Source organism: Camellia sinensis, chromosome 5 (genome assembly GCF_055761805.1).
Source record: "Camellia sinensis isolate YWXY chromosome 5, ASM5576180v1, whole genome shotgun sequence".
Classification (NCBI taxonomy): Eukaryota; Viridiplantae; Streptophyta; class Magnoliopsida; order Ericales; family Theaceae; genus Camellia; species Camellia sinensis.
The window spans coordinates 109,635,384-109,658,038 of record NC_138965.1 but is presented as its reverse complement, the minus strand read 5'-3'; the positions used below and the strand labels follow the sequence as shown (position 1 = coordinate 109,658,038).

The following is a 22,655-nucleotide window of genomic DNA, read 5'->3' as shown; positions in this document are numbered from 1 at the left end:
CCGTTAATGAGTCCCAGAACACTTGCGGGCTCGGAGCTTTCCGGGATCTACACACCAGAACCATGGGCGTAATGGAGTTCGAACAAAGGACCCGATCCCGAGGACGGTGAGTGGAGACAAATTCACTCTTCGGTTAAACTAGCCTATACCCGGGTCGAGGTGGCACGACCCCGGGGGGTCCATGAGACTCGGCAATATTTTGCGGCAGGATGTCCTCTGGGACTACCCCTGACCCTTTGGGATGATTGGGGATCATTGGTTAGGTGTGGCTAAGAAGAAGGGTTCGCCGAGGGAGTGATCTCCTCTTCGGGGTTTTCTCATCCTCGAAGAAGTCACCTCCTCGGACAAGGTGGTTAGAGAGAATATCCCCCATGTGCCTTGCACATGGGCTCCATCCTACATCATGAGGTGCCTATAAATAGCACCCACCCATAGCTTTACAGGGGATGGATTTTGGAGATTTTTAACTCTTGGGAAAGAACTAATTTCCCTTCTCCATTATCAACCTGGAGAGTGAAAGTGGGAGATACATGGGAGAGCCTTGCCATTATTCTATTCTCTAGCCATTTTGCCTTCTTCTTCACCCAATCTCTTATCTCCATCATCTCCTTTACTCTTGTGTTCTTGAGTTGAGACCATTGAAGAATCTAAGCCTCTCACATTTCTTCTAGAGAATTCGAAGTTGTTCTTCAAGGATCTTCAAAGATTTTCGAATTTTCCAACTCATTTCTTGAACCCTCTCCTACAAGAATTAAATTATTTATATAATTATATTAAAATATTAGGTCAAAAGGTAATTATCTTAAATATTTATTAAGGATAAGAATGAATCTATATAATTAATTATCGAATCTGAGATGGGGACACGCGTTGGCCGAATGTTCACCTCTCTATAAATAGAGAGAGGTGATCTGCAGTAACGAAAAAAAGAAAGGAAAGAAAAGGAAAGAAGAACAGAAGGAAAGGAAAAAGAGGAAAGGAAGGAAAGAATGGTGGAAGGTGAAAGGGTCTTTGATGATGGAAATAAAGAGTAAGGTATTAAAGTTAAGGTGAGTTATATTATACCTTGAGTCACCAAAAAGTATTTTATTAATGTTTTGACTTACCAAAATCTATTTTATACAAGTTATGTTTTATTAATATATTTATAAAAGTTATGTTTTATAAAGATTTCAGTTACGTGGTTTTATTTCTGAACCCTATTCGCTTAAAAGGAAACCCATGGATGTGTGTGTTTTGCTTTTAAAGAATATTTGGCTATGACTTTATATGAAAATATGTTTTGTAAGTACCACCACGGGAGTCCCATGCCTTGGGGGACTTAAATAACCATTGGCTTAGTGAGTCCCATGCCTTGGGGGACTGAAATAACCATTGGCTTAGTGAGTCCTATGCCTTGGGGGACTGAAATAACCATGGGCTTAGTGATTGACCACTTTGTGGTCCAGTGTTTGTCGTGGATCCATTGACCAGTGTAGTGCTTGGCACTTAGTGATGTACCGTGGTTATGGTTGTATAGTGATTTCTGTATTACATGTTAAATGATCTGAAGTATATATCAAATGATTTTCGTGTTATATGTATCAAGCTCTTTTTGGTCTAACTAATTATCCATGGTGAATTTTATACCTTATACTCTTAGTATAATATTTCTCACTCTGCCATGAGCTTATAGTTTTTTTACCACTTTCAGGTGACATGTCGGGACCAGCGTGTGGAGTAGGCACGAAGCACTTTTATTGATGTATTTTTTTTATGTAAAAATCAGCCTTTTTGGTCAATAGCTTTTGTAATAAAAATAGAAACTCCAATGATTATTTTAGTACCCTTATTTAAATATTTCTTCCGCTTGCGTTTATTAAATTGTTTAAAGATTTGGCCGGAGGTAACCACGGTTACTGGCCATCACGATGCCTAACCCTTGGGTACGGGGAGCGGGTCGTGACAGAAACGATTGAAAATATTCTTAAAAATGGTTAGGGCTGCAAACGAGTCAAGTATATTTGAGCTGAGCTTTAGTATGTTTGGACTTATTTATTAAGATTTTAACGAATTCGAACTCAAGTTCGAGCTCAATAAAAATTTAATGAACGAGCTTGAGTCGAGTTGGCTTAAGCTGGACTCGAGTTCAAGTCTGTTCACGAACTTTAACGAGCCAAAAATTTATAAATTCGTACGTACTTATGAGACTAAAGTTACAATTAAAACTTTGATTATACAATTATATATATAATATATATAAACATATTAAAAAAAAGTTAATATGTTACCAAAATAATAATATCTGCTACCACTATTATATAAATATACTATCTATAGTTAACTATTATTTACATTTATATTTTTTAAATATATAAATAACATATTTACATTATTTTTTATATATATTTTTATATAATTTAATATATAAATAATGAATATTAAACGAATCAGCTAATGATCCGAGCTTAGAATATTCAGGCTTATTTATTAAAAATTTAACAAGAATGAGCTAGAGTTAGAGCTCGAATGTAAAAAAAATTTAATGAACTAAATTCGAATATATTCTTATCAAACCGAATTCAAATTTGTTCACGAACAACTTTGTTTATTTGCCGCTCTAAAAATAGTCCATACCACTTTAGAGGGAAACTTGTAAATGTTAAACGTTGTTACCCAAAAGTACAAATGAAAAGACAAGTATTCTCTGGTGCCGCCATATGGGTTAATTGTTTTACGGTTCCGCTTGAAGTTTGGAGGGACTAAGCTACTCAATTGGGAACCATTATAGATGGATTCAGCTACTAAATCTGGGAGTAGACTTGCATATGCTACGATTTGTGTAGAAATCCAAGCTTCGTACGATATCCCATAAACTTTTAAATCTTGATTTGGGTTATGGCGAACCCTATAAAATTAGAGTAGAGACTCCTTGGACACACCCAACAAAGCATGTCCCTCTTCTCTCATTGTTACAACTACCATATTGCAAGAATAGAGGAAAAAAGAGGTCATGAGTAAAGCCCCACTGAATGATTGGGTTGAGGTTCCAACCAAGGGAGTTATCGATGAGAACAATGGTGTAAGTATGAATGAGGATGCAAAGGAACATCCCAAAGATCTATCTAAAAGGTGTGAAGCTCCTCAGAGTACGAACATGTTTAATGTTCTTGATTCTTGTCTCGCCTCAAGTTAAAGTGACAACGACTTCTCAGGTAGAGAACAGTAAAAAGTTGAAAGAGAAACTTCAGATCTTGAAGTCAGCTCGTGGGATAGTTGTCTCATCTCATTCTATAAGTTCCAAGCGTGGACAAGGTGGGAGCGGATAGTAACCTAGCCTCTTATGTGGTGAGACGTTTTGCTCTTGTGTTTCTTGTTTCCTAGCCTCTTGGGTTGAGATAGTTTCATTTAGTAAGGCCTAGTTAATATATTTTGTGGCTTCTGAGAAGCTTGTTGTGTCTTTCCAGGCTGTTCTTTGAGCCTATTGTATATTTTTATTTGTTGGTTATAACATTTCACTTGTGGGATATCATCCCATGTGAGGGGTGATTCCCTTCACATGTGAGTGCACAAGCTTGCCAACCTACAAATGCACAAAGGTGATCTTTTCTCATGTGTTGGCCATGTGAAAGAAGTTGCAACATGTGGAGAAGGAGCTGGCCATGTGCAAGGACAGCCAAGCTCTCCCTATTCTGTTAGTGTATAAATGGAGGTTGAGGGGAGAGTTGAATTGAGAGAGAGAGAGAGAGAGAGAGCAGAGCAAGCCACAGAGAGTGAGATATGTGAGGCGGAGAGACCGTCTCCCTCGGTGTGAGAGAGGGAGACGGGTGAGTGGGTGAGTGAGGAGAGTGTGAGCTCCTCCTCTATTGTAATCTTTCTGTAATATCTCCATTGTTATAGTGATAACCGGCTACTCTCCCGTGGACGTAGGCATTGAGGCTGAACCACGTTAAATATTGTGTCTCCTTGAGTGTGGGTGTATTTTTCTGCATTAAATAATTTCTATAAGGTCTTGGGCGGGATCCCAGATCCCAACAATTGGTATCAGAGCCAGGTTGGTGGCGTTTCGGAACAAAAACAGCGTGTTGTTTGAAACTGCCCAGAAATCAAGTTGCTCGAAATCAGATTTTGAGCACACCAGGAGCAAGGGCTCGAGAAGAGGAGTCCAACCATATAAAGCAGACACCCAGATGAGTCCCCACGCGCTCTCACGCGCTTCCTGAAGAAGGCGCGTGGGTCCTAGTCGCTGCACGCGCCCCCACGCGCCGTGAAGAATGTCGGCGCGTTGGCCCAGTCTCGCGCACGCGCCCCACGCGTGGCTGAAGGAAGAAGACGAGTGGGCAGGCAGCGCGTGTCCACCACGCGCCTGGAACACGCGCATGCCGCGTCAGCGTGCCACGTCGTCAACACGTGGCGACACGTCAGCAAAGGTGTGCCACGTGTCTGCCACGTCAGCAGTGGTGTTGACCAGTCAACCAGAAGCAGGGAAGGATCCAGTGCTTTGTGGCGAAGGTACAGCCGCAGATCTGAGGCGTACAAAATGTTTTGGCTAGATCGAAGCCATTTGGAGTCCGTTTTTGGTGATCCAATAGTGGTTTCCGACTATTTGGAGTATTCCGGACACATCCGTATGGTCAGATTTTGGAGACGGAGTTTCTGTAAAAAGAAGGCAGATTAAAGAGACGAACGGCATCAGGGGCAGTGGATGGAATATTCTGTTGGTACACGGAATATTCCCTAAACTTTTGAAAATTGCAATTTGGCCCAGAATTTTCAAAAAATTGTGGTGTGGCCCAGCTTTCGGGGATAGTTTTCAGTGAGGTCCCCGAAAATGCAGCAAAGATTGGTTCTAGCTAAACGGATCGCTCCGGACGCAACCGCGAGGTCAGAATAGTGAAATTCTGAACGGTTTGGAAAGATTGTCAAAACATGGGTGTTTGCCATCTTCAATACTCGAAGGAAGGTTGCCAGATATTATGGAATGTTACGGATTCACTGAAGAGGTTAGAATGGGCAGATTCTGACCAGATTGGACAACCAGATACAGATTGAGATAGATCATTGAAGACCAGAGGAGATCAGGCTTGATCAAATGGCAAATCAAGGGAGATCAGGATTGGTCAGGAGTGATCAGAGGATTGCAAAGATGATTATCTCCGGAGTTCGTTGGAGGATCTGGTTCAATCAAAAGAGAAGACCATTCATCGACGGATAGATGATTTGGCAACCAGTTCAGGCTCAGGGAAATGTTGTGGCTGTTGGAGCTACTATATACGAGTAAGTACTGGTGGTACGTGGACGTGTAGAACAATAGTTGCAGAGGAGCATACTAAGCGCAGAAGCACAAATGCAGACGTGCAGCAGTACAAGGGTACGGTAGAGTATCGTACAGAGGCGCAAGAGGAGTATGCAGCAACGGGTTGTTGAAAGTTCACAGGAACTTCCAGACAGAGAAATTGAGACAGGTAAAACGCAAGAGTGCGTGCCAAGGAGTGGCAAGTCTTATTTCTCTATGGTGGTTTCTTTAGTTCCATGGCAGCAGATGATAGAGTTGATGCAGATCTCTCAAGCAAGCTTGACGCAGGGAGACCAGAAGCCATGGGTGCGAGCACTATGCACGGAGTTGCATAGTGGTAACTTGTACAGACCGGTGGAAGTTGTCTTGGCAGAAAGGCTAACTGTCAAACATCAATACGGACGTACAAGTGAGACAGAACCGAACATCAGGGATTGCAGCACAGACAACGGGCGTATGAGATCGCTGGGAAGTTGTTCTGAAGTGCAGAAAGCAAAGACTGGTTGTTCATAAATAAGCTCCGAGCAAGGAAAATTAAGGATGTTGATGTGTCAAACTTTGAAGTTTTCTAGTTGCTCCAGTGTTCATCCTGCAAGGAGTTACACGGTAATGCAAGGGTATCCCGAGCAGGGGGTGCAGGACATCCAATCAGGGGGTGTCAAAAAATCTTGGTTACGCAAGTTCAAGCATAGCGTCTTAGTAAAGGCATCCGAGACAGAAGTGTGGAAGAGATCTGTGGGAGATAGAAGCAGCGGTTCTCTCCAAATCAGAGAGTGGTGTGAGTTGAGTTAAGGATGTAGGATTCCCTCCTCCTCTTGTATCTCTGGTGTATTATCTCTAGCTTTCAAGGGATGCAGCATCTTAGCGAGGAGATGCAAACTGTGTTGAATTTGGGCGTGACAAGATTGGCAGCAGGTTTTGTTGTGAATCACCTCACATGGGCTGAGGGGGTGATTTGTGGGATATCATCCCATGTGAGGGGTGATTCCCTTCACATGTGAGTGCACAAGCTTGCCAACCTACAAATGCACAAAGGTGATCTTTTCTCATGTGTTGGCCATGTGAAAGAAGTTGCAACATGTGGAGAAGAAGCTGGCCATGTGCAAGGACAGCCAAGCTCTCCCTATTTTGTTAGTGTATAAATGGAGGTTGAGGGGAGAGTTGAATTGAGAGAGAGAGAGAGAGAGAGAGAGAGAGAGCAGAGCAAGCCACAGAGAGTGAGATATGTGAGGCGGAGAGACCGTCTCCCTCGGTGTGAGCGAGGGAGACGGGTGAGTGGGTGAGTGAGGAGAGTGTGAGCTCCTCCTCTATTGTAATCTTTCTGTAATATCTCCATTGTTATAGTGATAACCGGCTACTCTCCCGTGGACGTAGGCATTGAGGCCGAACCACGTTAAATATTGTGTCTCCTTGAGTGTGGGTGTATTTTTCTGCATTAAATAATTTCTATAAGGTCTTGGGCGGGATCCCAGATCCCAACATCACTTACCAAAAAAAAAAAAGAATTCTGGAATGGCCGGAGAAAATAAATTGTTAGAGAAAAAACCAAATGGAAGATATGGTTGCTTCTGCACTATCTAGCGACAAACAAAATATTACAAAATTCATAACGCACTAACAACACCACAGAGTCGGCAAAAAACAAAACGATAGATTTACATTAAAACATGAGCAAAAGGAATTCAAAGTCTAATATGTTGGAAATAAAATTGGCTACACAACAATTAGTCACACAATTTTGGAAGAGACTTGGAGAAGAAAGTATCATTCATATTATTCTAATTACATTCTCCTATTCATGCTTCCATTACATAGATTGCATGGTTACCATAACATTAAAGCTACCCATTGTAACCACAAACCATTAAAATACAATTTTTTTTTCAACACAATAACCATTTCTAATATACTCAAACCACAAAACTATAGTTGTGTTCCAAATCCTTCACAAAAGAAATGACAAACTCAAATCACAAAGCAATAGTTGTGTTCAAATCCTTCACAAAAGGAATGACATCGATCATGAAAGAAACAGTAAAAGAAAAAGGTGAGAAATACGAAATCCGCAATAGCTCCTCCTTTTCTAAGCAAGCAAAACACAGTTGCCCTCCAAAATACCTTCTATTATCAGCACTTGTCATCTGCATAGCCACCACAATCAGGAACCTGCAAAAAAAAAAAAAAAAGAAAAAAAAAGAAAAAGAAAAAGAAGAAGGAAGTCATGATTCAAATAAGAAAAATGTTATACAAAGAAACTTTTTTACAATTTTTTCTTACATACTGTGCATGGAGTGATAAAACTTCGGAATGTCATCTAGTTTACTAGTATGACAAGTGTCACATCAGTTTGTTAAAAAAAAAAAATTATTTATATAAGAATACAACGTAATAATAAGTTGATTTAGAAGTAGCATCGAAAGCCAACATCCAAATCAACACAATCAAGAGTATAATTGTTTCTTATCATCTTACAATAACATAGGCTGCGTTTGGATAATGGATTTGAGTAGAGATTTGGAAAGGGAAATGAAAAAGTGTGTGAAAAGTGTGAAAAATGTAGTTATATTTCATTCACATTTCCCTTTCTCTTTCCAAATCCGTACCTAAATCCATAATTCAAACACAGTCGTAATCTTCCACTTAGAATCTGGTTCTACACATTTACAACAATGAGATGCTGTGAAAGTGACTTGGTTTCAAGCTACATCACCTTTCTAAAATTGAATTGCTTGAGCCCAAGTTTGCTCCTCAATGCCTGTAAGGGGACCCATCACTCCAAATTTATCTGTTTGACAATCCCAAAATTATCAGTTTCATAGTTCCTCTGTCACTGGTGTATATACCACAAAATACAAATATGGTGTTAAAAAAAAAAAAAAAATTCACTCATTTTGTATCTTTTCAAATGACATAATTCAAGAAGAAGTCATATGCGGCTTTATTTCCCATAATTGATTTTTCTTCAACCAAATTCATGTTTTTCATGTCCATCTGGATGTGAAATGAGGAGAAAAAAACAAAAAACTAAACTAGAGTACAATAGAAGTTGCTTTGTAAATGAAAGGAAAAACTACAAAGATAAATAATAAAGAATGGATGCAAAGCATAAATAAATCAAATGCAGTTGCATTAGAAAAAAAATTATGACCATAAAAAGAATGTTACTTTATTGTGTCCCTTATGTTTAATAGAAAAGCCACGAAAATATAAGGAAGAGAGATCACATATATCAAGCTGGAAGCTTTCTTACAAATATAGATTGTGAAGTAAGTATATCATGCAATATCCCCAAAAAATGCGGGTCAATTGAATTCAAATACTTGTCTTTTTCTTCCTCGGTCTCCTGAACCAAAAAAATAAAAAATTAGAATAAAATTAAAAAATACTCGAACAAAATTAGTAACAAATTGATATTCTTACGTCTACGTGTTGTTGAACGTTTCTGCTGAATCGTAAAAACTCTTCTGGCAAATTCTTATATTTACTTTGTTGGTCTTGTCCATCCTTTTGGCTAGGGTCATAATACAACACTGACGAATAAGATTTCTTCCCATCCCTAACTTTTTTAATCCAAGAAAAGTTCAGATTTCTATTTTCTTTTTTTTCTTTTGGATATGCTGCTATCATCTCTTGGTTGAAGTCCCCATAATTTTTCATATAATGGGTTTCCTTAAGTGCCATATGCCTGTACATGGCTCTGCCATATGACTTCAACATAACAGGGTGGTTAAGAGAATTACACAACCTGTGAACAAAAGAAGCAATCTTATATTAAAATTCAATCAGAGTAATACAAATAGATAGTATTGAACTAATCATGCAACTCACCCATTTGGTTTTTTCAAGCTTGAAAGAAGATACTTTAACTCCAATGGAAGCGGGATGTTTTTGGCCTTGAATGGTGATTTTACCATTTTGCAAAAGCTATTGATATCATCAATATAAGATTTTTTAAAATTAATATCCACCACATTAGCAAATTTTGCCCTCCCATCAATGACATAAATGTTTTTCCCGCATATTTCACCATGTGCATGCTTTAGTTCACTATGAAAGTAATTTATCCCCTTCAACATATCCCTACAATATAGAAAACAAAAAGGAAATTAATAAACATATTGCAAAATCAATAATAGAGACAAACAAAGAGAGATGCACTCACAATAAAAGGGCCGTAAAAGAAGGTGTCAAATGATTGTCTTGGTTGATGAGAAGATTGTGTTGCGTCCAATCTTCAAAGTTTTGGTCCACGGGTTGAGAAAATAGTATTATTTGATCATCTCCTACACGGGCCTTCCCTAATATTCCAAGCAAATGGGAGCTTTTGTGCTCCGATGAGAACTTATACCAATAATGAACATTATCATTATTTGGAAGAAGATGACAAAACGTTGACATATCACAGTTCATGGTTGCTTCGTATGAATTGGTGTTGCTGACAATACATATTTTACCGTTAGAAAAGAATGAACTGATAGAGGCAATGGTCCTTGGCAAATCAGTATTCAAGTCTTCAGAAAGCATATCTGTAAATTTGTAATTCGACGTTAGTTGTCTCTATGAAAAAACATAACAACAAAATTTGTACTAAAGAATCATCAACAAGTACTTCCCAACTATGTAATCTAACACAAATCCATAGGGATTACAATACAAACTCAAATTAAACTAAACTCCATGTTTAAAAAAATTAAATCAAAAAATCAAAATGCTATGCAACACCAAAAAATTTACTACCCTGATTATTGAGGAACATAAAGCATTAAGCTTTTTACGTACGAGTCCCAAAAATTTGTCTACAAAAACATGTAATAAAATACGGATTTTTTTTCTCTCCATAGAATTACATACTACTAGACTTGGCATTCAGAGTTAGTTATTTAACCCTTTTGACTTCATGAACTGATGTGTAGGAAAACAGCCAAAGTTATGCTACTTGGGTTTTGAATATTCTTCTCATTCTTGTTAGAAGATGCTGGAAATATAAGCAATTTTTTTTTTTGTTTCTTTGTGTTTTGTTTTAATGGAAGTGTGGTGCGTTTTAAGATTACAATCTAACAGCTATGTCTAACTCATTTGGCTTGTGCAAAGCATCTGTGCAATTCACCATGGCTTAATAAAAATATATTGATACAGGCAAGTAGTATTAAAAGAATTTTGAAAAGAATAAGCAGTCAACATTTTCTACATTATTCAAAAACAAAAAATGTTACCTCTATTGAAAACATTCCTTACATTCAACAAATATCAACATATTGGAATTGACACTTGATCCTAGAAAGACAATAATATATATTCATAGTCTTAAAAGGAAGAAATATATTATATTTTGCTGAGAGGAGTGAGAAGTATTCCCTGATTAAAAGCCAATGCTCTAAAAGCTGTGCAAAAGATATTAGCAATTTAGCAATCTATTTCATATTCTTACCAGTTGATTTTTCACTTTGAGTAATTGCATTCTGTAGCTGCTTCTTCAATTCTTCATTTTCAGCCGAAAGTTTGTCATAATCTTCATGTAGTTTTTCATGGTCTGCTTTGACATTTGCCAATTCAGTTTGATTGTTAAGATGCTTGATCACCATCATAGCTACTTCTTTCTTGGCTCCTTGTTTCGTTGAATTTTCTGTTCCATAAAACTTCTTTTTCTTGTCAACACTAGCTATGAAAGCAGGTTTATGATTACATCCAATTTTCTCGATTGAGTGAATTGCTAGCTTAAGATTAAACTTCTCAAGAATTTCTTTGAGAACGACTTTGAACAAAATATTTACTTTAGTATAACGTCGACTCTCCATAATGTCCGTGCAAAAACATATCATCAAACCTTTTATTTTTATTAAAAAAACAAGTAGGGGGAATATTATGCAACATCGGAAGGCAAACAAACTATGAATTTCAAAGCAGCAAACAGTTGTGCATTTTGTGTGGTGTTAGGTTAGGCATTCTTTCAAAGTTGAAAGAAAAAAAAAAATGCAAAGAATGTCAGCTTGTGCTCAACAAACTCAATAGAAAGGCAAAGCTAGTGAACAACTTCATTATTGATGCAGAGTATAAGAAGTTCAGGGAAGGCTAAATTCAAAGAAGCAATAATATTTGGACATTAGCATGATATCATAGAGAAACTGATAGGAATTTTATATAATTATGTTTCTAGTATTATTAGAGTATTATTTTATGATTATTTTTATGTTTTGTAGGAATTTTAGGCCAAGAATATTTTGGTAATTTCATAACTGTTGTCATGGACTGTAGGGATCACCCATGGGTCGTCTTGTGAGTCAAGTTATTTAATTAGGTTTTATTTATATTTCTTATTTAGTCTCCAATTAGTTTTAGAAGTTAGATATATTACAATAGTTCATTTTTCTCTGGTCATAGTTGATTTAGGAAGTCCCCTAATTCTATAAAAAGCTATGTAATGCTTATAATTCAATAGAGTTGATATTTTAACAAAAGTTAAGAGCTTTGAAGTTTCTTCATGGGTTATGTGATGCAATCAAACCTAGGTGTGATGCCTAAGGGATTTTAGGAGTGATTCCTAGATTTATTTTCTTCATTCTTCTTCTTTTCTGTTTTAGTTTACTGTTCACGAGTTACTGTTCATAGCCTTATAACAGCCCCTAAATAGTGCTAAAATCCCATCTTTTCATACTTAAACTCTTACTTATATATTACCCTAAACAAACCCTCCTTGTTCCCCATATTCTTATTGCAATTGCAGCCATAAAATCCAATTAAAATCAGCCCCAAAAGCCTAGATTTGTTGCTGTCCCTATTCGTCCTGCATCAGTTTGGTATCAGGGTGAAAGATTCTATTGTTTTGTGGAAATTCAAAAACATGTCTACGCATCCTAGAAGATCTCTCAGCAGGGGAATATTTTTTGAAAACCAAAGAGATCAAATTCTTTTTAAAATTGTGGAGCAGTTATATAGTTTTCAAGTTCAGCTTAATTCTTTGGAAAGGCAAGCAGTCCAACAGAAGGTCGTAAATAGTCAAATTATAAAGGGAAAAAAAATACTCTTATTGATGATTCAAAAGCACCCCCAGGAGATCCAATTGTTACTCGAGAAGAGGATGAGGTCCAAATAGAAGACTCGGATGTCACACAAGCTGTAAGGAGTGAAGAATTAATGCATACTACTGCTGTTCCAGGACTTATTATGGCTTTAAAGGTCATGATATTGCAACTAGAGATCTCCGATGTGCCTACAAAGTCACCTACTGAATTTGTCCCAATCATAATCAATGAAGTAGCCAATGGTGAATCAAAAGATGACCTTGTGCTAGGAAAAGAAGCTAAAAAGAAAAGAATCGAAGTTGGGAATATCAAAGAAAGCCTTATGAAAATTGATTTGGATGAATTCAAAGATTTGATTTCTATGCCAATTGACTTTGTTAGTCCAGAAAAATTAGTGACATGATTGAAAAGATCAATCTCTCATTATTTTTTTTGCAATCTCCTGCAACGAAGAAAAGGCGGCGTCAACTTGAACATTTAATATGAAGCCATGGATGCAATTTCAAAGCTTGTGGATTCCTATACTCCAACACTTCAAAACTCGAGGTTGAGTTTTTTCCAACCAAGGGAGAATGATGCAAGTATAAGAAGTTCAAGGAAGGCTAAATTCAAAGAAGCAATGATATTTGACATTGGCATGATTTCAAACTGATAGGAATTTTATACAATTATGTTTATAGTATTATTTTATGATTATTTTTATGTTTTGTAGGATTTTTAGGTCAAGGGTATTTTGGTAATTTCATTATTGTTGTCATGGACTATAGGGTTTGCCCATGAGTCATCTTGTGGGTTTAATTGAGTTTTATTTATGTTTCTTATTTAGTCTTAAATTAGTTTTAGAAATCAAAGATATTATAATAGTTTCCTTTTTGGTTGTAGTTGATTTAGAAAGTCCCCTAATTCTATATAAAGTCACATAATGCATATAATTCAATAAAGTTGATATTTTATAAAAAGTTGAGGGCTTTGAAGCTTCTTTATGGGTTGTGTGATGCCTAAGGGATTCTAGGAGTGATTCCTAGATTTATCTTCTTCTTCTTCTTCTTCTTCTTTTTTTTTTTTTTTTTTTTTTTTTTTTCAGCACTTTCACAACCCTAGAATAGTCCTTACAACGCTGTCCCTATTTGTCCTGCATCAATTACTCAGGCTTCATTTCACCAAATCACGATTAAATTACCAAAAACCATGAGGAATTAGAAGTCTGTTGAGTGAAAAAATAGGTAGTCTTTCACTTTTGACTCGTTCAAATATATATTTTTACTATTGTACCCTGCTATAGCTATATCTTAGTTTATTATATATATAGATTTTGACAAATTATCATATCATATTTGTACCCTGTATTCCATATTTGTGCTTCCTTGATGTTTAAGATAGACTTCAGTTTTACTGAAAGTAACAATCCAAAATAGGTTATCTGGCACTCTCACGGTGAACACACAGGCTTTCACTATTTCACACAACTGATACATCCTTGTCAAGACCTCAAAACTGTCTCCATTTCTAAAAAAATAGAAAATAGGGTTTCTTCCTCAATTTCCTTGTGGGTTTTGCATCTATAGGCAACAAGAGCCAAATGGTAGGCAAACAGTAGGGATAGATTATGACTCTGTAATATCATCTAATCAATAGAGATCCTTGATTCCCTCAATGAGCTTCTATTTTGTCTTTCAACTGTGAAGTTACAAACAAAAAAAAAAAAAAAATCCCCCCCTTGCAAATCATATCTTCCCATCTCTACATTTTCTGAAAAAATAAAAATATAAAACTAAAACAAAACTAACCCTCCTATATCAACTTGATTATACATGTTCATATGCCTCAAAGGTAGTCCATGTTATTTACCAAAATGGTACCAACAGGGTTGCTTACATCTTCAAGCTGTGCAGAAGTAACAGAGTGAGATAACAAATTCAGAGTATAACATAAAATTATGGGAAGTGGGTGATTATAACCACAATTGTGAGCATCCAGCATCAATATTATACAAAAGCCTTGGCGTATAAAAGGCGTCAATCAAATCGAGGAAGTAGTACCATGTCAATGATACTTCCAATTACATCGTCCGAAAGATTCATACCAGATTCAAACAAGTGTAGCCACAACCTATTGCTTTATCTATACATGGTAAAATTAGTAATAAAAAATTCCAAATGCAGATCTGAAGAATGTACAGTACCAGTAGGTAATAAAATTGCTAGCAAGTAAATAATATTAACCTAAAGACAACCAAAGTTTGCAACATTCAATGAAAGTAAAGGCAAAGTTCAGGGGCAGCAACCTAAGGGAAGAGAAGGGAGGCAAAATCCTTTGGTATATAAAGCCAAAAACCTGAATCTGTGTCTAATATCCTTTTGAGCACAAATTAGCACCTTAAAATATATACATGGACATTTTGGTATGTAAAGTTGCAGAGGTGAAGACACTATTCTGCATCCATAATGGCTTAACAAGTGCCATTAGTCCACCATTTGGTAGATATTCAGTTCAAGCACACTCAAATATCATAGAATGAAATAAAATAAAATAAAAAACATAAATGGCATACTAAACAAAATCAGAAGACAAGCAACTAATTTAAAAAAATATACTAGTAGACAATGTTATAGCCTTAAACATCAAGTGCACTTTTGTACAATGAAAGGGATGCCCCTTATGTTTTATTATTTTATTTCTGTGTAGGTGTTTTCATCTCTCATTGGATAATTCCAAACTCTTTGCTCAACTAAAAGATATCAAAATTCTACAAATGTGACGAAAACTTGAAGGTCAACAAGCAAACACAACAATATATCTTCTTTGGAACTTAAATCTATTGATATTGTGAATGCTATCTTAAATTGTGGTTTTGACATAATTAGAATCAACCTAATTATGTTTTGTTTTGTATTTTTTGTATGGGCATTATCACTAGTTTGTGAAATGAAAATGCATAAGTTACGTTTCAAATGCAAATTTAGCTTATAAGATTTTGGACTGCTTATTATAATTTGAAATCTGAATATTCTTGTCTCAAAGCAGCTTTGGTTGGGCTTTGGCTCATCCCTCTTCCTTATATATGAAGGTGATGATGATAGTAAAAGGTTTCATGTTTGAAGCTAAGTATATATGTGAATAGACATGGAAGTTTGTATGCCTAATTGTTCGATAAAAGACTTGAAGTTTGAAAGCCTTGTCACATTCAATTTTAGAAAGCACAACTTTGTCATCCTCTTTGCAAATCTTGTACTCCTTTTGTGTTTCCTAGAAAGATATAATAAAGAATGTTTAATTTCATTTTCTTTAGCTATCCAAAACAATTTTACCCCAAATTTGTTAGGGGTTTGTTTATTTAGGCGTTTGGTATTATATGACTACTGACCCGTCACTGTTATGACCTCAACTTACATACAAAGCTCAAGATCAATAGAAAAGCACATTAGCTATTGCAAATTTAAAGGCAAAAAAGAAAAATAGAGATTTTAGCCAGATAGTGAACTAATTGAAAGTTTCTCAGCAATCTAGCTTATGATCAATCATAGAAAATGTGAAAATTGATTAATACCTTGCATGCTTAAAGTTTTTGCCGAAAACAATGTCAAATCTTTAAAACCTACAAAATAGTGAACAAAATTTATAAATTCAAACACATACATATAAAAATTAGCTTCAAATACGATCGGAATATATATTACCTTTGAATCTACACTACAGGAAATTAAGGATTTAACGGCGTTTAATTAACGGCGTTTTAGTAAACGTCACTTTTTCTAATAATTAACGCATTTGTTATAAATTAAAACGGTACTGTTTTGTGAATGGAAGACGTTTAAAAAGCGCCTCCAAATCCTGTTTCTCTTTCCACCCTCTTTTGTCTCTCCAAACCTTTATTTTGGAAACCCTATCTTCAGCACTGCCGTCAAGACGATCAAATCCTGTCTCACTCACTCTCTTGCTCTCTCTCTCTCAGAGAATCGAATCTGTTTCTCCAAATCTCTTTCTCTCAGAGGATCGATTCTTCTCAGTCTCTTCCTCAGCGATTCTTCTTCGAATCTTCTTCAGTTCGGTGATTCATCTCGGGATTGCGATTTCGAAGTTTGATTTTGAGCACAGCTCCGTGATTTATATCTTCGATCAGAGGTTAGTTGTTCTGTTTGTGATTTATCCCTGTTTTGGATCAATGTTTTGCTTAGTGAATACTTTTGTTTAGGGCTCTATATAGGTCTTAAGCCCTTAGGGCTCTCAATTCTTCTTCACTCTCTTAGTGATTCTTCTACAGGTCGGTGATTCATCTCAGAATTGTGATTTCGAAGTTTGATTTTGAGCACAGCTCCATGATTCATCTCCGTGGATTTGGAACTCTTCATCTTCTTCGACCAGAGGTTTGTTTTTCTTTTTGATCTATACAAATTGCATATATATATATGTATATATGTGTATGTATGTATATGATTGTGTTTATGAAGTTTAATTTGATTGTTGATTGTTTGTTATTTGAGCTTCAAATCTGTGATTCTGTCTGTTTAGTTACTGAAAAATAGTTTGCTGGAATAATTTTTCTAGAATAAATCACTTTAATTATTCGTTTTTGATCTGTTCTGTTTCTCTGTGATTATTTTGATCGATTCAATTCCTTATTTTGTTTGTTTGTTTGTTAGTTTTTCTATTTCATTTTTTTTTAAAGAAATGCTTGATTTTGTCTTTTTAAGGTTAATATTAATCTCTATGTTTGTGTGTGTTGTGTTGACCTGTATGGCTTTATCATGAATATTTGTCTTGTTTAACTTTTTTGGGATCTAAATTGGCTGTGTAGATTTTCAGTTCTAATGTAAGACTGTTTTACTTTTTAAGGCATTCAATTGTAACAATGAAGGCTGCCAAGGGTAAGGGGGCAGCAATCAGGGTCCCAAAGGAGGCATTGAAGCCAGTTGACGACAGGTTTGCTAAGTTTGTGTAACATTTTGGTGGTTGTAGTTGCATCTTTGTGGGTTTTTTTTGTTTGTTTTGCTTTTGGTGTTTATATTAATGTGAATGACTCTGTTTAATGTTACGATCTTGACCAGAAGTTTTAAGGTCGAGTCAAATGAGTTCTATATGCATATAATCGTTATATTTAATGGTGGATATAGTGGTAATAGGAATATTATAATGACAGATCATATATATCTCTTCTTTTCAGAAAGGTCGGGAAGAGAAAGGCTGCCACTAAGGCAAATAACGGTGGCAAAAGTCAAGCCAAGAATTGAACTCCTTTTATAACTATAGGTCAAACAATAATAATTTCCATAACTATCATCAGCTATTTATTTATCAGATATACCATCTTGATGGAAACTTTTAGCTTCAGAGTTTTTTCTTCATATATTTTTAGTGTTTTATTTTATTTTATTTATTTTACCTTAACTTTGTAACACACATGCTGTTACAACTATTCGGAAAACATTGGCAGAAATTGATGAGCAAGCGGAGCTTCTACCTGATGGAACCCTTCTCGTGTACGTAGCTTTGTGGCTTAAAATATTTCATTTTTTTTTTGTTTTGGGTTCTAAATTTGTTGGATTACAATGTGATGTTTTTATTTTTAAGTTATTACTTTCACCAGTTGAAAGCCTTTGCTCCTGCAGTGGTGGTCAAGCAATTGCAGTCATCTATTTCAGAGCTGGGTATGCACCAACTGATTATCCCTCAGAATCAGTGAGTAGATTCACTTTTGCTGAATCAAGTTTTTTGTCATAAAACTAAAGCATCAGCATAACAAAAGTTTAATCTACAAACAGAATTAGTACTAGGAGTGGAAGGCTAGTTTCAAAATTTGGTTTCACATCCTCTCACATTGTCCCAATGGTAAACCTTACGATTCTTTTTCCTTTATCAACCGCCATCCCTTTCATAGGAGTGGAAGGCTAGGCTATTAATGGAGCAGTCCTCCGCTGTCAAGTGCCCTTCAATTTCTTATCATTTAGCAGGCACCAAGAAGATACAACAAGAGCTTGCAAAACCCAATGTTCTTGAGAGGTAATAATATTCATTGTTTTTACTATTATTTAGTACTGCTCTTTATTCAGATAATTTGCAATTTTTCACTAAGGTTTTTTTAAAGCAATTACAAGAGGATTGATTTATGATCGCCCACAAGAAGAGCCTGTTAAAAAAAGAAAGAGTACAACATTGAACTAATTAATAATAATAATAATAATAATAATAATAATAATAATAATAATAATAATAATAATAATAGAGCAGAGCACTATGGAAGAGACATTTGTGCCTTTTCGCGGGATCAAGAATGATCTTAAGGGCAGGTTGTTGTGTTACAAACAAGATTGGACTGGTGGCTTCAGAGCTGGCTTCAGGTATGTACTACAATCAAAGAAGAATGATCTTTATAAGCTTCTTTTTCTTTTTTCTGTAACCTATTTTCTTCTTTTTTGGTGAATTTTAATATAACTTGTTATGTTTTCAGGATTTTGCCTCCTACCACATATATTCTTTGCATCTGCAATCCCAGTCATTTCATTTGGGGAACAACTAGATAGAAACACTGGTATGGGAATTAACTATAAATAATTCTCAACCTAAATGAAATTTCTTTTATATTTTGGAATGGATGTTAAATGGCTTCAGGTATGTACTACAATCACGATATGTATCAAGCCTTTATTTGCTATATGATTTTACATTAAATGCTCCACCTTTACTGATTTTGGGAGTTGCGGAGCCCACTGTACTAATGTATACATTCTTGTTTAACTTTGCCAAAGAGAGACCAGATTTGGATCACAAACTGTTTCTTCCATGGACTGGATGGTGAGCTATTAATCTTCTAGTCTTCCTAAATGATATAATACTATTGGCATGGTTTTCATCTGTTGGCAGTTTTATTGCTTGAATTTTTTGTGCTAAGCTTGTGATATATTGTCATTTGCTGTTTAATAATACTTGATTATTCGATTTTTCAGCGTGTACGTGTGGACTGCAATCTTGCTGTTCTTACTGGCTATCTTAGGAGCTTGCTCCATTATCAACAGATTTACTCGAAACGTAATAATGATATAAGAATCTCAAAACATAAGAATCTCTCAAAACATAGGAATAATGATATAATTTTGTTTTGAACATTGGATAAGGATACAATTGAGAATGCACAAAATGCTATATATGTTTATACAAAATACAATTTAGTTTGGTTTCAAGATTTGTATACCCTCCAATGGATCTGTTGTCTAACTGGGTCTAACCTAACAATTTGGTCAGATATGAATTTGGACTAAGATGTATGTATGGTTATACAAAATAGCAACTACCTATTTTTTGCCACCTCTAATCTAGAGTTTTGTCTTGGTAACTGCTCTTTCAGGTGCAAAGATGTTGCCGCAGTAGATATCAATATGGGTTGCCCAAAATCATTCTCTATTAGTGGCGGAATGGGCGCTGCATTATTGATTAAGCTGGCGCTTATTCATGATGTATGTGGTACATGGCATTCATGGAGTTCTATTTTTCTTTTTCCTTCTCTGTTCATTGTTTGAACTAAAAGCTTTAACCCTCATGTTGTTTCTCTGTTTTTCATTATGACATTATTGTGCTTATGGTTCTTGTTATTAGATCTCTGCAAGGAAATAGGCTGACAGGGAAAATTCCAGAGGTGATAGGTCTAATGCAAGCCCTTGCTGTTTTGTAAGTGTGCTTAATATATATTTGAATTTAACGACCCATGGAACAACTATGTTTGGGATAAAAAAAAGATGTTTTATGCTTGTCCTTTTCATTGTTGTCTTTCAGGGATTTAAGTGAGAACGAACTAGTTGGGCCAATTCCACCAATTCTTGGCAATTTGTCTTACACTTGAAAACTGTGAGTTAATAACTCGAGAGATATATAGATGATGAATTTCTGTTGCCTCCTTTTTTGTTGTGCTCACATATTTATTTGTCTGAGTAGGTATCTCCATGGCAACAAGCTTACAGGACCGATTCCACCAGAGCTTGGTAATATGTCAAAGCTCAGCTACTTGTAAAATGCATCTTGCCAGTTTATTGTTTACAGGTCACATTAAGTGATTGTTTGGATTCAGTTGACGAGGCTTTTAATTTGCAGGCAATTAAATGGCAATCAATTGGTTGGTGGAATCCCAGCTGAACTTGGGAAACTTGAGCAGCTTTTTGAATTGTGAGCCAATTTTTTTGATTGATTTGAGAGAGCAATGTATTTCTTGAATCTATCATAATCTATCAAGAGTATTGTAGAAACTTTTGGTTTCTTCATTAATATGCTTCATACTAGATATGTTTCTAGTATGCTTGATAGTATTAATTCAGATTGCACCACCGGGATGCAATCATTAATGGTGCATGCGTGCATAAATAGCCTTAGACCCGTCCAAGAATCTTCGTTATGTATTATGGAGTTCTTGTCATGGGGTCTCTGGCGAGTTTGGTCATGAGGACTTTGTTGAAGTATAGTGGTTGCTAAACTTTTATTGAACCATAAACTTGGCTGGCTTTCGTATAGATTTCTTCTCAATCATAGATAGTACTTGCTGAGATTCTTTGAGATGGATGGACAATGTGAAAGCTGTATATTAATTATATTTATGGGGATAGTGACTAATGGAACAACATTATTTTTTGAAGTCATTATTTTTTTTCCACCTCCTCAATTGCTTGTTTTATTACATGGATATGGGCAAGTGGATCAGCGTGCTGAATACATGATTTTTATTTCTTCATCATCATTTGTTTTCTGAAGACATTATTTTTCTCAAATCTGTCCCTCATTGGGGGTTCCTGATGATTGGGGGTGGCATTATATGGATATAGGCATTATTTTGTTTTTGGTTATTTCCTTGCATCAGCCAATTCAACTTACTCCTTGGTTCTTGCAGATGATGGTAGGGAAGACCTATTTGAAAAAAAAGCCTTATGAATAGATGGTCGTGTCTACTTCTATTTTACTTGGGTGTTTTTAACCTATTTGTTAATATTTCATTACAGGAAGCTACAAAAAAGGTCCAAGAAGAGGCGTCTGAGCATGTGAGATGTCTAGAAGAAGATTTGGGAAAGTTGAGGTATATTTGATTTGTTTGAATTTCTTCTTTTTCTTCTTCATTTTCTACTTTCTACTGTAAGCTTAGAAGCTTGCACTGTTGAAAGAGCTTGGTGATCTGTTTTGTGAATTTTAACTTGGATTGTATACCTTCTTCTTCTTAAAATGTTTTATACTTTAATATATATCAGTATTGGTGGGTCCCCATGCTTAGCAGAAATTGGAGCCACTTTATGTTCCTGAAAATGGATCCATGGACAATTTGTCCGCTAAAGAGGGTGATTTGTTGTTTCAAATAATAAAGACTATAAATTAGCTAAAAGGCTTTGTATGTTTGCTATAACACAGGCAGCTAATACATATAAATCTCAATGAGACACCATATTGTTGTGTTATATGAAGATTATACAGGTTGAAGAAAGTAAACATGCATCCCATAGTTGCACAATGGTGCATGCATTTTATACATTTTAATTCTTTCAAAATTGTATATAACGGACATGATATTCATAGAAATATTGTGCAAGATTAACAAATTGATCATGAAATTCAGTGTTTAGTCAAAGAGATGAGTTCATCTACATCAACAATCCTAAAAGTATACTTCTATCTCTAGTATCTGATGTTTAGATATGTTGTTTTCTTTTCCATGCAGTACAAGTTTTTTGTTGATGGAGAATGGCGGCATGATGAGCACCAACCATTTGTAAGTGGAAATTATGGGGTGGTGAACAGTGTCTTCTTAGCTAGGGAGCCTGATGGGTAGATCTAGTATGGATGTGGATAATGATCCATTTTTTCATTTTTTGGAAGCAAATTATCTTACAAAAGCTTTTGTAATACAAGTTGGTCTAGTTGATAAGAACAAGGCTGTGTGTGACTTTTGGTTGGTGTTGATTTTTGCTGCCATAGGACTGCTGATTTTTTGGTTGAGAATTGTGAATTTAATTTTTGAATATGTTATTTTGTGGGTAATGATGATTGGATATTAAATTGAATAGGAGAGTGAAATAATGCTGCATTTATTATTTGAATAGGAGTTATTATTTCATATTAAGGTTATTCAATTTTATTATAGGTATTTTTTTAGTTTAATAACATAAAATTAGCACAATTTCACAAAAAAAAAAAAGGATTTCAAGGCGTTTTTAAAACGCCACCTAAACTCCAAAAAGTTAATGGTCAATTTTTTTAAAAAAGATATGACGGCGTTTTGAAAACGTCGCTAAAATCATAGTGACTCCATGTGGAGACATTTCACGACGCCGCCTATTCTAATATCGCGACGTTTTTAAAACGTCATAAAGATACAGCGACGGCCGTAGCTTTGACGT

General features: G+C 35.7%; 2 protein-coding genes across 4 annotated transcripts; one reads left to right on the top strand and one right to left on the bottom strand.

The window, feature by feature from the left end:
* Window positions 1-3,188: 3,188 nt before the first annotated feature.
* Window positions 3,189-22,349, top strand: LOC114277849 (uncharacterized). Of its 2 annotated transcripts, XR_014329980.1 has the most exons (17): window positions 3,189-3,327; window positions 16,247-16,416; window positions 16,556-16,658; window positions 17,128-17,214; window positions 17,456-17,771; window positions 17,879-17,970; window positions 18,170-18,291; window positions 18,520-18,629; window positions 18,740-18,820; window positions 19,038-19,083; window positions 19,634-19,742; window positions 19,882-19,953; window positions 20,059-20,130; window positions 20,218-20,264; window positions 20,374-20,445; window positions 21,270-21,343; window positions 21,977-22,349. XR_014329980.1 is itself a non-coding variant. In XM_082869507.1 (13 exons), exons 6-13 carry the CDS (start codon window positions 17,732-17,734, stop codon window positions 22,085-22,087), a joined length of 711 nt encoding a protein of 236 aa, XP_082725633.1. In that variant the 5' UTR covers window positions 3,189-3,327; window positions 16,247-16,416; window positions 16,556-16,658; window positions 17,128-17,214; window positions 17,456-17,541; window positions 17,726-17,731; the 3' UTR covers window positions 22,088-22,349. The 2 variants fall into 2 exon arrangements, 1 of the variants encoding a protein (XP_082725633.1); XM_082869507.1 differs by lacking the exons at window positions 19,882-19,953; window positions 20,059-20,130; window positions 20,218-20,264; window positions 20,374-20,445; window positions 21,270-21,343 and having other exon boundaries at window positions 17,456-17,541; window positions 17,726-17,771.
* Window positions 6,854-13,327, bottom strand: LOC114323177 (uncharacterized). 2 transcript variants are annotated; one of them, XM_082869505.1, is made up of 7 exons: window positions 10,704-13,327; window positions 9,438-9,801; window positions 9,104-9,355; window positions 8,696-9,020; window positions 8,526-8,618; window positions 7,986-8,060; window positions 6,856-7,441 (listed from the first exon to the last, which is right to left on the bottom strand). In XM_082869505.1, exons 1-6 carry the CDS (start codon window positions 11,092-11,094, stop codon window positions 8,046-8,048), a joined length of 1,440 nt encoding a protein of 479 aa, XP_082725631.1. In that variant the 5' UTR covers window positions 11,095-13,327; the 3' UTR covers window positions 6,856-7,441; window positions 7,986-8,045. The 2 variants fall into 2 exon arrangements, with proteins under 2 accessions (XP_028126506.2, XP_082725631.1); XM_028270705.2 differs by lacking the exon at window positions 8,526-8,618 and having other exon boundaries at window positions 6,854-7,441.
* Window positions 22,350-22,655: the final 306 nt, after the last annotated feature.

Bases quoted from the DNA above. Each gene is read 5' to 3' on its own strand.
- LOC114323177 (XM_082869505.1), bottom strand. From the start codon at position 11,094: ATGATATGTTTTTGCACGGACATTATGGAGAGTCGACGTTATACTAAA. The intron at 9,802-10,703 runs GTAAGAATATGA...ACAAATTTACAG, and splicing joins TCAAAGTGAAAAATCAACTG to ATATGCTTTCTGAAGACTTG. The intron at 9,356-9,437 runs GTGAGTGCATCT...TCTATATTGTAG, and splicing joins TCTTTTACGGCCCTTTTATT to GGATATGTTGAAGGGGATAA.
- LOC114277849 (XM_082869507.1), top strand. From the start codon at position 17,732: ATGAGCAAGCGGAGCTTCTACCTGATGGAACCCTTCTCGT. The intron at 17,772-17,878 runs GTACGTAGCTTT...TACTTTCACCAG, and splicing joins CCTGATGGAACCCTTCTCGT to TTGAAAGCCTTTGCTCCTGC. The intron at 18,630-18,739 runs GTATGTACTACA...TTATGTTTTCAG, and splicing joins GGCTTCAGAGCTGGCTTCAG to GATTTTGCCTCCTACCACAT.